At 39.4% G+C, this 16,681-nt stretch overlaps 1 protein-coding gene across 2 annotated transcripts; it reads left to right on the top strand.

The window, feature by feature from the left end:
- Positions 1 to 324: 324 nt before the first annotated feature.
- On the top strand, positions 325 to 16,651 carry brd7 (bromodomain containing 7). Of its 2 annotated transcripts, XM_084929095.1 has the most exons (17): positions 325 to 444; positions 830 to 1,023; positions 1,129 to 1,222; positions 1,310 to 1,367; positions 1,529 to 1,673; positions 2,178 to 2,288; positions 3,713 to 3,882; positions 4,602 to 4,716; positions 7,615 to 7,690; positions 8,331 to 8,438; positions 8,530 to 8,665; positions 9,875 to 9,986; positions 10,106 to 10,153; positions 10,826 to 10,907; positions 12,474 to 12,617; positions 16,236 to 16,376; positions 16,470 to 16,651. In XM_084929095.1, the coding sequence occupies exons 1-17, from the start codon at positions 396 to 398 to the stop codon at positions 16,532 to 16,534; spliced, it is 1,848 nt and encodes a 615-aa protein (XP_084785221.1). In that variant the 5' UTR covers positions 325 to 395; the 3' UTR covers positions 16,535 to 16,651. The 2 variants fall into 2 exon arrangements, with proteins under 2 accessions (XP_084785221.1, XP_084785229.1); XM_084929103.1 differs by lacking the exon at positions 10,106 to 10,153.
- The last annotated feature ends 30 nt before the right edge of the window (positions 16,652 to 16,681 follow it).

Below are 16,681 nucleotides of genomic sequence, written 5' to 3'. Positions count from 1 at the left end.
TATTAAAGGAAAATGGACATTCTGTATATGATTCAGGCGTGCTGAATTATCAATACATAACGAGTGTGGTTGGCATGTGCTCCCTGTAGCTTAAGCTTGATTGAGTGATTTCTCCAGGTGAACGATTATTATCGTATGTTATTTTAAAGGGGGGGGGGGGGGGGGTCATGGCAAATGGCAGTTATGCAGGCCTGGTTCCGTGATTGAAGTTTATTTCAAAGGTTATGTCGCCTCCTTCCGGCTGAAAGGGCGGTCGTACCCATAGACATGGGTATTACCACCGCCGCACCGACAGGTGACGCTGCAAGTGTATCTGCCTCTGGTGAAATTTTACTTCTGCTACCACAACGCTCAGCCACAGCAGTTGGCCGCGGGTGCAGACCAAAACATAGACAATGGGCAAGAAGCACAAAAAGCATAAGTCCGAGAAGCATGGATATGAAGGTATTTCATCCCACACAGTTTAACTGCTTATCAGAATAAACCGTTTTTACATTTTAAACTAACTCGTAGCCCCTGTGTTTTTGTATTGTAGCACTGTTAGCACGACAGTAGGGCTAGTTGGTAAAGTAGCTTATTGCTAAACTACCTTCCCGGCTTAGTTATATGGATATCTACACGTTTCCATCATTTTTTTTTTATGAAAAATAATAATACTGAGGTGGTGATGTGCGAATACAATACATTGTTCGCTAGACGTGCAGCGTAAGTTAAATGACTTCGAGTTAGTTGTTAGCGGCTATTGTTTCTAGCTTTCCTAAGCTGCCGTATGTTCTCACTGTAGTCACACACCATTATTTTGATTATTAATCGATATTTGTTTGTACAGAATATGGAGACAGACCACTGAAGCTGGTGCTGAAAGTGTCCGGAAATGAAGTGACGGCAGGAAGCTCGAGCCTTGACACTTTTTATGACGAACAGCCGGCTGACTTTGACAAACCCAAAGACAAGAAAAAGAAGAAGAAAAAGGATAAAGAGAAAAGCTTTGGGTCACCAGAGGAGGAAAAGGGGAAGAAGAAGGTAAACATCATATCTGTTGGTATAGATAATTTAGCATATAATGTTAAATATTTTAAAAGGGTAGTGTGTGTGTGAATTTAATGTATGTTTGTTTGTTTATTTTAGGTAACTAAAAAGAAGAAAGGGCAGGACGCAGATGGAGATGATGACCGGGAGCAGAGCAGGACTCCTATACGTTCAGAGATTGATAAACAGGAAGGTAATGTTAAATATTTCCCAAGTTAATACTAACACTTATTCTGAAGGTTGTAGCAAGAATCTTAAGTTATTTTGCTCCTTTCCACAGAAAAAGAACAGACTCCTCTGCAGGAAGCTTTGAATCAGCTCATCAGGCAGCTCCAAAGGTGCAGCAGCATTTATCACCGACTGATCAGGGATAATTGTGCATTTGCTTTTTTATTTATTATTTGACATTTAGTAATATCTATAAATAATGAGGTGAGCAACACACCGCATTAGGTAATGATATTTCTGCGACTAAAAACTGTTTGTGTGTCCTCTGCAGGAAAGACCCGAACGCATTCTTTTCATTTCCAGTGACAGACCTCATTGCTCCTGGTTACTCTGCAGTCATCAAGCGTCCCATGGACTTCAGTACAATGAAGGACAAAGTAAAGAAAGAGTGCTACCAGTCACTGGATGAACTCAAGGTACATGTCTGTGTTATGGCCAGTTGTACTATTGCATTCGGTTAGAAGAAATAAATAAAACCGTTCTTTCAAGTTTAAAGACACAGCTCTTGTAATTGCTGATACTCTAGCTTACTGTAGGACACACTGACGTGGTGCTTATGGAGGACTCCCAGGTCCTTTCACATCCACTAAAGATACTTGTTTTGGGTGAAAAATTTAGTATTTTTTCCCTTCTTAATGTATGCTCTGATACTTGATGTTTTTTGCCTGTCTTTGATGACAAGTAGCTTCAGTGCAATTTGCAGATTATACTTCTTTGTTTGATCAAACTGCTAAAACTGGTTGACCTTTTTTGGCAATGATGTCTTCATCTTATTCAAAAAAAATTTAAATCATGTTAAAAATGTTAAGTATATTCGTTTTCCCTAAAGGCCACATTTGAACACATTTTTAGTGTGTTTTAACTAACAGAAACTGTTGTATTTGTCATGCTTTAAAATGTTACGCATGTCATTGATGCAGGTTGATTTCAGGATTATGTGTGAAAATGCCATGATTTACAACAAACCTGAGACAATCTACCACAAAGCAGCACGGAAACTGTTACATTCCGGAATGAAGATCTTGAGCCAGGTATCGTGACCTTGGACCGTTATTTTCTTTGACCTCTTTTTCTTGGGGGTAATTTGGGTTCATCAAGTTTTAAAAATTAAAAATTAAGGAGCTTTATTTTAAAACAGTGTACATGATAACAGAAAACTTCCGTTTGAAAGCCCCCAAAAATTTATTATTTATAATTATTTCAAATAATTTTTTGTGCATCAAAATTTTTACAAAGCCTTATGTATGACAAACTTTGCAGTAATTTTAAAGTTGTAAAGACGATTTGTGTCTACATTAGCTGTTGTAGTTTTTTTTTAGACATCTGTCAGCAATAAAAATGCACACAAACATACTGCATTCATATGCACCAATTGTTTTTTTATAATTATATTATATTATATAACCATAACATTATTTGAATGGCACTTTTTAAAACACATAGTTCCATAGTACTACCCAGCATGCAGACAGAAAATGAAACATACAGTCTTACATTCGTTCTTACATACAAGGGGTAAACATTTTAAGAAAAGTTAACATATAAAAATTTGCTGTCATCAGTCTTTTAAAACAAGGAAGTGTGTACCAAAGTTTGAGCTGCAACCTCAAAAGCTTGGTCGTCTCTGGATTTAAAATAGAAGAGTGTGGAATAGTTCACAGACTGTAATCAGATGACCGGAGAGGCCAGTTGTTGGAATGTGGTGTCACTAGCACTGTTATATAGACAGGAGCCTGGCCATGTAGGGCTTTATGTGTTATTAATAACATTTTAAAATTAACTAAAATGTTTTGTTTTTGTGAGCAGCAGAGCTGCTGCATTCTGGACAATTTGAAAACAGGCTCATAGTAATCTAAAGATCGTGGCTCAAGAGTTGGCAGTTCATCTTGTAATCGGAAGGTTGCCAGTTTGAGCCCCGGCTCGGACAGTCTGAGTCGTTGTGTCCTTGGGCAAGACACTTCACCACCACTGGTGGTGGTGGTCAGAGGGCCCGGTGTCGCCAGTGTCCGGCAGCCTCGCCTCTGTCAGTGTACCCCAGGGCAGCTGTGGCTACAATGTAGCTTGCCATCACCAGTGTGTGAATGTGTGTGTGAATGGGTGAATGTAGTGTAGTGTAGTGGGATCCTTAGGAACTAAGTAAAGCGCTATACAAATACAGGCCATTTACCATTTACATAAAAAGTGAGTTACAATAATTGAGACAAGAGAAAGGTGAATTATGTACTAAAAGTTCCAAAATAGCACTCAAATAAGGACCCAGGTGTTCTCTACTGATAAATAGCCTGCTGTAAAATAATCTGTAAGTCAGGCTGCTGTAACCTTGCTTTAGGAACAAAGCAACAGTTGGGGGCAGCAGATGCTCACAAACTCAGCACCACAGTTTTCTTCTCCTTGATTATTTTTTTTCTCTTTCTTAAATCCAAGTAAAAAGCATGTTTTTCACCTTCCCTAATAGGAAAGGCTGGACAGCCTGAAGCAAAGCATAGATTTTGTCGCTGGTCTTGACCCTTCTGCCAAACAACCTTTGAAATCTGAGGAACAAACAAGCACCTTTCTGGACCACAACAAGGAGGGACCTGCGACTACAGACAGCAGTGAGAGGTCACAGACACCCAGCACTCCCAGGTCCTTTCACATGTTGACTTTGCACACGTGTCCTTAAGCCTTGATGCCACATTTAAGTGTAGCTTGGAGAGCCCAGACTGCAATTCATAGAGGGATTTTAATAATACTCCTGACCATACTGTCAATATTTTAACCCCTTAAAATTACAGTTGGCCTGACACAATTACATATTTGTAGAAGGTTTCACATTTGTATCAGCAGAACTGAGAAATATGAAGAGATGCAACATATGAGTGGAAACGGTTTCCCATAAGTGCACCGTGTTGATTCCTGTGAGCTTGTTTTCCACTGTGGAGCTGGAGGCTGAGAATGTGGGGAATGCCTGATGACATGCTGGGGCTTGTTTTCTCTTGGCTATCATCTTTTACAGCTGTGTTTTAACTTGGTGATGTAACAGAACCCGTATGCTGACATTATGCACTTTATTATGACTCGCTATAAGAGGACGAGCCCCAGAAAGCCACGTAGTAGGCAGTTTTTCATTCAGTTACCTTTTATCTCGTAAAATATGCTGTCTCAAAATCTGTTCGTTGACGTCAGCAAAAGCTTACAGGTAAATTATCTGAGGAATGAACACAGATTGTGGGCATACAATGAACAGAAAAACTCCTGCAAATTTCCTCTCTGCTGTGTGTATACTTTTTGTTGTTGCCACAAAGTACATTCACGGTCAGAGTGTCTCATCATCTGGCATCTTTCAATTTGCTTTTCATTTGCAGACAGGACAAAGACTCTAAGGACGAAGCAGCAAAAGCAGAGAAAGAGCTTCAGGAAATACGCAAGGTCATTGAGAAGTCTGGAGGAAAGCTGTCCAACAGAGTGCTGCAGTCTGATGTGAGAAAACAGGGTTAAACACAAGAACACGCTTTCAAACTGATATATCTGATCTTTTAGATCATAATGTTTCAGATGGCATTGTGGTATTACAGGTCCCATTTTCTTCTTTGTGGAATGACTTGCTCTTAAATCTTAAGCAGTTTTTACTGATTTAGACAAAATTTCCAACACTAAATACATTATCACACAGTATAACGCATTTTGCACCATGGTTATCTTATGAATCAAAATAGTATCCATGGAAAGGAGAAGTTAAACTCACATACAGCGGAAATGTCATTTCTTTAGCATAACTCCCAATTGTTTACACTTAAGTGCGGATGCAATTTAACTCGCTTTAGAGTACGTAGCCAGCAAGAGCTTGTTGAAAGTTGAAAGCAGCAATTGAATGAAATGATCTGAAGGGTAGATGAGAAAGACATGAGAAGAAGCAGGATTAAGAAAAGTCATTGCAGATTAGATAAGGAAAATCTAATATGAGACATACAAACCGGATTGCAAAAAAGTTGGGACACTAAACAAATTGTGAATAAAAACTGAATGCAACGACGTGGAGATGGCAAATGTCAATATTTTATTCAGAATAGAACGTAAATCACAGAACAAAAGTTGAAACTGAGAAAATTTATCATTTTAAGGGAAAAATATGGTGATACAAAATGTCATGGTGTCAACAAATCCCAAAAAAAGTTGGGACAAGGCCATTTTCACCACTGTGTGGCATCTCCCCTTCTTCTTACAACACTCAACAGACGTCTGGGGACCGAGGAGACCAGTTTCTCAAGTTTAGAAATAGGAATGCTCTCCCATTCTAGTCTAATACAGGCCTCTAACTGTTCAATCGTCTTGGGCCTTCTTTGTCGCACCTTCCTCTTTATGATGCGCCAAATGTTCTCTATAGGTGAAAGATCTGGACTGCAGACTGGCCATTTCAGTACCCGGATCCTTCTCCTACGCAGCCATGATGTTGTGATTGATGCAGAATGTGGTCTGGCATTATCTTGTTGAAAAATACAGGGTCTTCCCTGAAAGAGATGACGTCTGGATGGGAGCATATGTTGTTCTAGAACCTGAATATATTTTTCTGCATTGATGGTGCCTTTCCAGACATGCAAGCTGCCCATGCCACACGCACTCATGCAACCCCATACCATCAGAGATGCAGGCTTCTGAACTGAGTGTTGATAACAACTTGGGTTGTCCTTGTCCTCTTTGGTCCGGATGACATGGCGTCCCACATTTCCAAAAAGAACTTCGAATCGTGACTCGTCTGACCACAGAACAGTCTTCCATTTTGCCACACTCCATTTTAAATGATCCCTGGCCCAGTGAAAACGCCTGAGCTTGTGGATCTTGCTTAGAAATGGCTTCTTCTTTGCACTGTAGAGTTTCAGCTGACAACGGCGGATGGCACGGTGGATTGTGTTCACTGACAATGGTTTCTGGAAGTATTCCTGAGCCCATTCTGTGATTTCCTTTACAGTAGTATTCCTGTTTGTGGTGCAGTGTCGTTTAAGGGCCCGGAGATCACGGGCATCCAGTATGGGTTTACGCCCTTGACTCTTACGCACAGAGATTGTTCCAGATTCTCTGAATCTTCGGATGATGTTATGCACAGTTGATGATGATAACTGCAAAGTCTTTGCAATTTTTCGCTGGGTAACACCTTTCTGATATTGCTCCACTATCTTTCTGCGCAACATTGTGGGAATTGGTGATCCTCTACCCATCTTGGCTTCTGAGAGACACTGCCACTCTGAGAAGCTCTTTTTATACCCAATCATGTTGCCAATTAACCTAATCAGTGTTAATTGGTCTTCCAGCTCTTCGTTATGCTCAAATTTACTTTTTCCAGCCTCTTATTGCTACTTGTCCCAACTTTTTTGGGATTTGTTGACACCGTGTAATTTTGAATCAACATATTTTTCCTTTGAAATGATACATTTTCTCGGATTAAACTTTTGATCTGTCATCTACGTTCTATTCTGAATAAAATATTGACATTTGCCGTCTCCACATCATTGCATTCAGTTTTTATTCACAATTTGTTTAGTGTCCCAACTTTTTTGCAATCCGGTTTGTATATTAATCCTTTCAGATTTCCATTACATATAAATTGTAAATATTTACTTATGTTTTCTTTTTTTCTTCTCAGTGAGGGGAAAAAAGTAAGACAAAGCGAACCAACTAACCCCAGCAGATCCTCGTTTAACCCCATAGGGCCAGATTTACTAATATATTGCACCAGAAAAAAAAGTTCTCTCAATATTTACAAATGGACAAAATTGTAAGAGTTGTTAACCTTTTGAACTTTAGCGCTATTTGGCAATTGTGCTCACTCGCTATTTTGCCCCATTTAGGAATTTTGGCCCATAAAGTTGAATCAAGATATACTGATGTTTCCTTTTATTAATAAACAGATCATAGTGGAAGAATAGTTTCTGTTTTTTTACTTCACATTTTTGTAATTTCTTTAGACTTACAGAACAGCTGCTTACGGTTGAAAAGACTTGAGTTACATGTTCTGGACACTGTGTTTTTAGTTTTGGTATGTAATCAGTGCTCACTAGTGTTATTATTTTTACAGGCTGTGTGCGCAGTCTGTGACCACAGAGATTTAGAGCATGGATAAAAATGCTTTGCTGCTTTTGTTTTGCCAAAAGAGCTTTGGCACACTATTTTAAAAATTAGGCTTTGTGTTTAAAAACCAGTAAGGGCCCCAGTTTAAAATATATCCACACCTTTTTTGTTTTAGACTCTGGAGACGATGTTGTAGATTCAGTGCTGGTTATTTATCTGATGTCCATTGTGTCTTATCTAATTAACTACAATCCAATAATGTAATATTTTCTCATTATTTTTATTCCTCTTTCACTATCACTGTTTGTTTTGTAGTTGGAGTTTGCAAGGCGGAAGTCAGATGGCTCCACCACTCTGGCTATCCTCAACCCAGCAGATCCCTCAGCAGGAGGTGATACCATTTTGGAACTATAAAAGAGCTCAATTAGACCAATTATTACAATTTGCCACAGCGGTGGATGTTCATATTGAATATGGCTTTAATGTAAAAAGATCAGCACATATACCATTAATCCCTTTAGGCCAAAAGTGCAGGCTTGAATTTTGAGTCAAAGGGGTTTATGTAGGACAACCAATCAGAAGGAAACAACTTAAAGAAAGAGGAGCTAAAACAGTCTGTTTTCAGTTGGAGTTATACTTCCGTGTTAAATCTACATCACAGAGACATTATAAGCGCAAAATGTTCTGAAACCCTAGAAATGTAACTACACAACTCCATCACTGCAGCCCACACAGTTATAAATGAAAACACCATCAGCTTCTGTCGTAGGCTCTGGCCGTGGATGAACTGAGAGGCTGCACCACTCTTGTAAAGTCCAAAAATACAAATATAGAAGCATAATATATCCACTTTACACAACAACATTTTATACACAAAAGTGAAATATAAGTTTCCTTTGGCTTCTTTGATTTTAATTTCTGTAAACTATGACTGTGGGAAATTTTAATTTGATTAGTATTTCCAGACCTATAAACGAAATGATGATGCAGCCAGAGACTTGAGGGGGAAAAAAAACTGTTTGCTGTTGCAGATGTGGGTTATTGTCCTGTGAAACTCGGCATGATGTCCAACCGGCTGCAGAGCGGTGTGAACACCTTGCAGGGTTTCAGGGAGGACAAGAGGAACAGGATCACCCCAGGTACGGCTCTACCTTTATGTTTCTCCATATTGTTGATATCAGAGTCTCAAAGGAAAGACAATAAATTATCTGTGTGCCGCACTTTCCACAGTGTCCTACATGAACTATGGGCCATTCACCTCCTACGCGCCAACCTACGACTCCAGCTTCGCCAACATCAGCAAGGAAGATTCTGACCTTATCTACTCTCTCTATGGAGACGAGTCCAGCCTGCAGGGCTCAGACAGGTATGAACAGTGTGTCTGTGTAAGGACCCAGGCTCTGTGTCTTTTACGCAGCGAGGCATTCCTCACTGATTACTTTCCAGATGTTCCTCTTTTTCCACTGGATTTTCTGTATCAGGAGGAGGTAAACTGTAAGCGGAGCCTCACCCTGACTCAAACCCTTCATCTCTTCGTAAACTTCAGTTTCATCTTGTTTCTGTTTTATTCTCTTATTTATCTCTCTTATTATGTTCATGCTCATAACAGGTTGGTACATCTTGTGGAACTCCAAAGTGTTCAGAATGAAAAAGATCTAGGGAATATAAAAGCCATAAAAGGGTTTGAGTAGGTGAAGCTACATGGGCTCGTTCTATGATGAAGGCTGCAGCCAGTGGAGACCATTAGTTATCCATGACAGAATTTAAATTTAAATTTCATTTGTCTACATAATTTTTAGGTGAATTTTAAGGAAATACATATATATATATATATGGTTGATCTTTAAATCATTCAACTGAAAAGTTCAGTAAATGCAAGTTGATTAAAAAATAGGGGGGTAAGCAATCAATTTTTCCAAGGGGCCATGGGAAACTGGGACCGGTGCAGTTCTTCACAACACCCCCAGTTTCTCATGTGGCCCCTTGGGAAAATGAATTGCTCACCCCTTTTATAAAACCTAGTTTATGTTGGCCATTCTCATGCTTGTGAAGGATGAGCACTCCAAAATCAAAGGTTGACATCTGTCATTCAGAAACAGACCGCATATGTCACATACAACCAATATTGTGACCATTAAATACTGGAGTCTGTTTTTTTCTTTCCCTCCAACCTAGCAGCCTCAGTATTAAAGAGGTGGCTGTCAAGTTGCACAGACTCTGTTTTTTGCCATAAATGTTGTATTTTTATGTATGTTTTCCTTGCAAAATATAAAGAAATGAAGAATGAATTGAGGCTTTTGCACAGTACTATATGTATTTAGCTTATTGTTACCACATTCTCATTGTATCTTGTGTCTGTTTTTTCCTCTAAACGGAAAAGCACAGTATGATTTTGTTTACAAATTAATGAAAATCTTTCATTACCATTAGTAGCACGTCCTTATTTGACTGGTTGTGTAGGAGGTGCAGCAACTACTTGTCATTATTCTCAGTCAACAAAATGATTCAGACTTTTACACCGCTGCTGCATAGGAAATAACTGTAGTAAAGTTTCATTTGGTTGGTTGTTTGGCAGCTTGTCAGAGTTCCTGGCCAAATCAGAAGAGTATGTGTACAAACTGGCAGACAACCTCCTGGATGCAGTGACAAACGGAGAGCATTCAAGAATCCTGAAGGACACCGAGCAAGTAAGCTTTTTCTCTGATGTCATTTGTTGTTTTTTGTTTCAGGACAGGAAAGTCTTCCAGTTGACTAAATGAATGTTTTTGTTTTGCTTTGTGGGTTTTTTTGTCATTTTTTCCTCCAGCAAGTAGAGCAGCTGTCAAATATACAAGAGGACAAGGATACCGTGGAGGTGAGAGAATCTGGAGCTGAAACCCTGATCAAAAAATGTGCAGCATGTAATAGAAATGTGCATGAAGTGAGTCGAGTGACGAGTGCCAGCGTTCGCTATGTAATACAAAACCGGAGCCACTCATCCTCATCAGCACTGCTTTTGAAGCTGCTGCTGTTCAGTGCAAAGCATATCACGTGCTCCTCCATTATACCCCATGGATTTAATTTGTGTTCTAGATGGCCTCAGCTGATGACTGCTGCATCCACTAGCTGTGTCAACATAGCAGGGGCCTGGCGTAAGGATGGAAAGAACATTTCCTTTTAAAACACAGCAGTGCTACATGCTCAAGGCCCACTGCTGGAGAATTTTGAGAGGACTGTTTTCCTCTACTGCCCACTGACTGTGAAGCTGAATCGCTCCTCAGAGCAGTAGAGGAAACCAGAGCAGGGGCCCACCGTCAGACAAACAGCGGCCCTCTGTGCTAGCTTTTTGCTGTTTTTGGCCGCCCTCCAGTTTACTCTCATCCCCTGCTCGGGTGTTGCAGCTTTTGATTAGGCCTGATTTTATTGTAGTGAAGAAGTAGCGTGACAAAAGAAGCTTCAAAAGATTGTGATGTTCCCTTTTATGTCCAGTGTGGAATGCATTTTTCTAATCTAACTAACCATGTTGTTTCCCCTCTGTCTTTGGTAGGTAGCTGACCCCCAAACATCTGACAGACTGGATTTCCTGCGCTCTGCTGCAGGCCTGCAGATGACTGAGGAGCTTTCTGAGGGTAAAATGTCTGACTTTTTTTTCCTGTATTTAAAGTTGCAGCTAATTACACTTTTAGGAATGATCAGAACATCTTGAAGTCTTTAAAAATGTTTAATTTGGTTCCTTTAGAAAGCACTATAAACACGTCATGAATACTTTTCATCTTTCCATGATGAAAACAAGCTAATCAAGATAAAATGCTTATTGTGCCGAATTCTGTTTCGCAATCATGCTCTTGTTTTGTCATTCAGGCACCTCCACTTTACTTTTTTTTTCCACCCAAAAGCCCAAATTACATTGATGGACACATTTAGTTCATCTTTTGTCACTGCCACTGCCCAGTCCTGAGCCCTGGATCTGTGTTAATTACATGACCAAAAACTTGTGACCTTAGTAATTGTGATGAAATTTTTTGCCAAAATCAAGCACCTAGTGTTCTACATCTACATACAGATGTAGATCTACATCCACAGGAAACTTTCAGTCACTACAGCCCTGACCCTAACAATTCTTAAGTGGTTCAGTTCATACCTGGGTTTTGGTTTTGGTTGTTGTTTTTTGGGGAGGTTTTTTTTGTTTGTTTGGGGGTTTTTTTTAGGGAAATGAGCAGTAGGGAAAACAGCCCTTTTTTTGTTTTTTACCACAGGGAACATCACTTAATCATAAACATGATCATCAAAATACTGAAATTTACCTGGAGAAAAAAAAACATCTTTAAATATCACAGCACTCACCAAACTACCAGGATCTAGCTGAGCATTAACATCCTAAAATGGATATTGCGATAGAGCATGATGGAATTATGATACAAGTTTGCAGACCTTCAGTTCTCGTGTCATAATTCTTAGTCCCAATTTTTTGCAGGATCTTTATCTTTACGATCAAAAGTACCTTTGGATGAATGCTGTTGCTATTTAAATAAAACTGAGAATGTATCTTTTCAATTATTCTGCATGAATGCACTGTTAATGTCCCCACTGGCTTCCCATCGTTCTTTGATGGTATGACAATCAAAAAGGGATTTATTTTCCTTCTTAGTGGTATTAATTTTTAACTCAGCAGAAATATTTTTAATGCCTTTTCTTGATGGCAGGAAATAAGAAGAATTGTGGCACTACATGCAGTTTAAGGACCTGCCTCATGCTAATGAGAAGAGAAATGAGAATCAGAAAAATACAAGTTCACATAGTATTGGGGATATGACGAAAAATCTGTCATGGTACTTTTTAAAATTCATGGCCATTATTTATTATAATATTTGTTCTTCCTATGTATATACATAAGTGTACCGTGGCTCATTGTTCTGTCAAGATAGTATATAATGTAAACATTTTAATGTCTAAAACTGTTTGAGCGACATATTAGCTGTCCATCATCCTATTATCTTTCCTTTGAGATCTTTCTAGAGTTCTTCTGTCATCAGCTTTCGGCACCTTCGAGTATTAATGTAACACGAGAACCCAGGGCTCAGAAACAGTGGCTATATTGTGTTAGAAAGAAATGATTTGCGGGGGGTTACCAGAAGGTAACTGGAGGAACTCAGAGGAAGTATTTACTCGCTGCGTGTTCTCCTTCCCTCACACAGAAGCCCTGAACATCCAGCAGAAATTGGACGAGACTACAAAGCTCCTGCGCAACTTGCAGGAAGTTCAGAGGGAACGTCTGAGTGCCAAGCAGCCACCAAACATGATCTGCTTGCTGGCCCCGACTGCCAAGGAGCTGGAGCTGGGTAAGAGCCTCATAGTGCATGGGCGTCTTTGTTCTTCCACTAAAGTCAGCTGTAGACCTCGAACAACACTTCATTTACCTCTGTAGCCTGCATCCTTCACAGGTGTGGTAGACATTGGCCTGATTCAGATCACTGGGACCCCCTTTCCAGAATATTTTTCTTTCAATCAATCAATCAATCAATCAATCAATCTTTATTTATAAAGCACTTTTCATACAGAAATGTAGCACAAAGTGCTTTACATGGTTAAAAGCAGCCCACCCCACCCCGCCCTCCAACTCACTCCCCACACTCTCATTAACATAAACGATCATGGATACATACATACACATCCCCCCTCAGGGTCCGCGAGGGTTCATATGGTAAAAGCAAATGTGAGAGATAAGAAGGCTCAAGACCATTAAGACATTTAAAAACCAATAAAAGAACTTTAAAATCGATCCTGAAACACACTGGGAGCCAATGCAGCGTTTCTAAAACCAGTGTAATGTGGACCCGCCCTCTGGTCTTCGTCAGCACAGGAGCTGCAGAGTTTTGTAAAAGTTGTAAAGGTGAAATATTCTTTTTGGGGAGACCAGAGAGCAGGGCATTACAGTAATCAATGCGACTGGTAATAAAAGCATGCGTCAACATCTCCGTGTTGGCCCAAGAGAGAATAGGGCGGACTCTGGCTATATTTTTTAGATGATAAAATCCAATTTTGGTTACATGTTTAATATGTGGGATAAAACCAAGCTCTGAGTCAAAAATAACACCCAGGTTTTTCACTTGTAGCGAAGGACATAGTGAAAATGCCTGTAATTTAGACAAGAGTTTCTCTCTCTGAGCCTCAGGACCAATGATTAAAACTTCAGTCTTGTCCTGGTTAAGCTGTAAAAAGTTTTCTGCCATCCAAGATCTTATATCTAAATTACAGTTAAAAAGGGCATCCATTGGTCTGGTGTCTTTAAAAGAGTGAACCCAGCGGGGAAAAAACACATTTTGATGTAACCTGTGCCAAAATTTCTTTTTTAACCACTTAAACCCCACCCCCCGTACCGGGGGCAAAAAGGAGGAGATCACGTTTAATCGGTTATAACGCGGGTTGAGAAATATAAGTCCAGACATGTGTGGTATCCACAGAAACCTCAGAATCTCAGCCAAAATGTCATATAAACCATTTCTACAACCACCAAACACACCGAAAACAAGCCGTGATTAAACGAGCAGTTACGTAAATGCGCAGAAGTCCGCTAAACAAACCGAACCAGAAATTCTACAGACTTCATGTAACTGGCTAAAGATAGGCTGGTTAGCTTCCAGGGCTATCACTGACTCCACACACCAAGTTTCACCACGATCAGACCAAAATTCACTGAATGAGCCGCAAAAGAAGACCACAAAAACACACAGCGGCGCAAATGCGCTAAGACAGAAATTGGCTTACCATCCCGATTTCCTCCGTTATTCTTCGCCGGTAGCCACGTGATTACCAGTAGTTACCATGCCTACCTAGCCGCATCAGAGGCGTTTTCCGTCAACAACCTCCATTTTAGACCCACCTACAGACACGTGACTGGACAGACGCCACATGCAGTAAATTTGGGCCCACGTGGGTTTTGGCATTACAACGTCTGATTGGTTGAAGTGACGTGAACGTGGCATCGTTACAGTGACTCTATTGGCTCAAACGATTAAAAAGAGGTGTCAATCACGCAAATTGACCAAAACCTGGGCCCCTTAAACCAAAGTTTAAAGGGCCAGAGGCCAATCAAACGCTCTATGCGCACTGCAGAAAAGGGCCATTACCATGTAAATGTGTGGTTAATTCTTCAAAAATATATTTAAAAAAAGCATTTTTAGACCTGTTAATAAAATTTATTAATGTCTGCTCTTTAATACCTAAAAAAATCAACGGGCATGGTGTCCAATTGTGTGCCAAAATTGGACATTTTTGTACAACGTCTGTATATTCATGTATTGACAGGGCTGTAATTTTTCACTGTTTCACTTTAGAAACATAAATCTTTGCACAGATGATGTTTATATGTTGGTTACTGAATGTCTGGAACCAAATGTGATCTGAGCCATATTTTTAAAAGGGTTATATGCTAAAAAATTTAAAAAAAAATTAGGTGAGGATAAAATCTACTTACTGAGACTGGAACACAGAAAAAGTAACGACACAGTAATATCTGCTTCAATATTTACACCTCTGATGACATTTCCCAAGTGTTAGCTTTATTTTAATACCAAGATTGTAAGGACAGAGTTTGTAATTGCAGAGAAAAAAAAAGCAATCAAATTTGGGCATTACATTTTCGAGCAGGAAGCTCAGAAACCCCCTTGGGGCTTAAGAGGTTAAGAGACACATTTTGTGGAAAAGAACTTTTATGCTGAATGGCAATACTGTAGCTCTCTATTTTAGATGACTTTATAAAATTAAAAAGAGACCTCTAATTTCATAGGCTATATTTACAATTAATGGGGTTTTCAGATAAACAGTTGTCCTTGATCACCATTTAATACTTTTGTGTTTAAAATAACCTTTTTACTGGTAAATTGTTACTTAGGATGGTGTGACTTCATGCAGTGCTGAACTGAATTGTTACATGCTGTAACAAGTAGTGTTGTTCTGATAACTTAAGAGAATGCCAGCACAGGCACCAGCCAATCAAATTAAACCGAGGGAGCTAGTTCCTTATTCAGTTCAGCATCAAAATGTAGGAGACTTTAAACATGAAACGTCAATTACTGTAAGTACAGTCAGCCACACTAGGCTGATTATCTTACAATAGGACAAGAATGGAATGATTTTTTTTTTTGTTTAAATACAATTTCGCAAACCTGCCCATCAGTTTACTCACTGATTTAGGATGATTCATTGATTGCTTCCTTTCCATGTTAGAGCATTTAAACCATATATTTAAGCCACTTCCAGCTAACATGTATCAACATATCAGCTTGTTTTTCCTGAGGTCACTTCCTGTAAAGTGACATTTTGTAATGGATGTAACAGTTCTTAAGAAATGTGGTTCAGTTCATATCTGTTTTCTTTCTTTCTCTCGCTCGCCGTTTGTACTGATAACTTAATAGTTAGTCATGTAGAATGCCAATACAGGCACCAGCCAATCAAATCATGTTAAGTGTAAAGGCAGGAAGCTATTTCTTTATTCAGTTCACCATTAAAATGTAGGATAATTTAATTAATATAATAACAAGGTTAATAGCAGTTCCGTTATCTTGCCTCAAGTGTTGTCACCATGATAAACATGTCAGCAGCATGCTCCTGCCATCACATTTATTATTAGCATTTTGTCAATACGTCTGTATCTGTGTATTCAACAGTTAATAAATGAAAATTAAAGTAAAGGAGAGATGTGAGAAACACCCTTCGAATATGAGTGTTGCCTGTTTTGCCCACCAGAGGACACTCTGTTGCCAACATGTTTGGAGCTGCAAAAACAAACAGCAGCTGATCCAAGTCAGAGTATCAATAGATATATAGATTAAAAAACTAAAAAACAACCAGTCCTACATCTGTTTTTTTTTTTTTTTTTTTTTTTTTTTTTTTAAATCTGCTTTTTCTTAATATCTTAATTTCCTGCTGTCTTCACGTTCATCCTCCTACCTTTACAGCTGAGAAGGTGACATCAAACTTGGCTGAGCTGACTAGTCAGGTGGCCCCATGTGATGTCAGCAGTATCTACGGCATCAGGAAGGCCATGGGCATTGCTGCCCCTCCAGACCCACCTGAGCTCTTCATAGACCTCACTACAGGTAAAAGGCAGTTTCTCTTAAGTTGTGTGAAATGCAGTATGTAACTTTACAAAAAACAGAAAATTGCAGACGAGAACTTTTCCACGTTTTCAGTGCAGGACACGGCTGAAGCCATGGAGACCAGTTGTCCAGATGTGGTGCCAGTCATCGCTGTGTAATGAAATTCCAAACACTCTCATTCAGTGTAATAACTTAAGTTTTGTACAAAAAGTGCTTTTTGTTTTACATTTGTATGCTTTTCAGCCAATAAACCTTTTTTTAATAATAACCAACAACCTTGGCTCTTGTGTAATGCTGCGTGACAA

This window comes from Perissodus microlepis, chromosome 1 (assembly GCF_051167445.1).
Source record: "Perissodus microlepis isolate ML-2025 ecotype Zambia chromosome 1, ASM5116744v1, whole genome shotgun sequence".
In the NCBI taxonomy this organism is placed as follows: Eukaryota; Metazoa; Chordata; class Actinopteri; order Cichliformes; family Cichlidae; genus Perissodus; species Perissodus microlepis.
Note: the sequence above shows the minus strand (reverse complement) of the source record. Positions and strands in the feature narration are given on the sequence as shown.

Coding starts and splice junctions, on each gene's coding strand:
- brd7 (XM_084929095.1), top strand. CDS start 396: ATGGGCAAGAAGCACAAAAAGCATAAGTCCGAGAAGCATGGATATGAA. Junction 1,368..1,528: donor CTCATCAGGCAGCTCCAAAG/GTGCAGCAGCAT, acceptor TGTCCTCTGCAG/GAAAGACCCGAACGCATTCT. Junction 16,377..16,469: donor CTTCATAGACCTCACTACAG/GTAAAAGGCAGT, acceptor CCACGTTTTCAG/TGCAGGACACGGCTGAAGCC.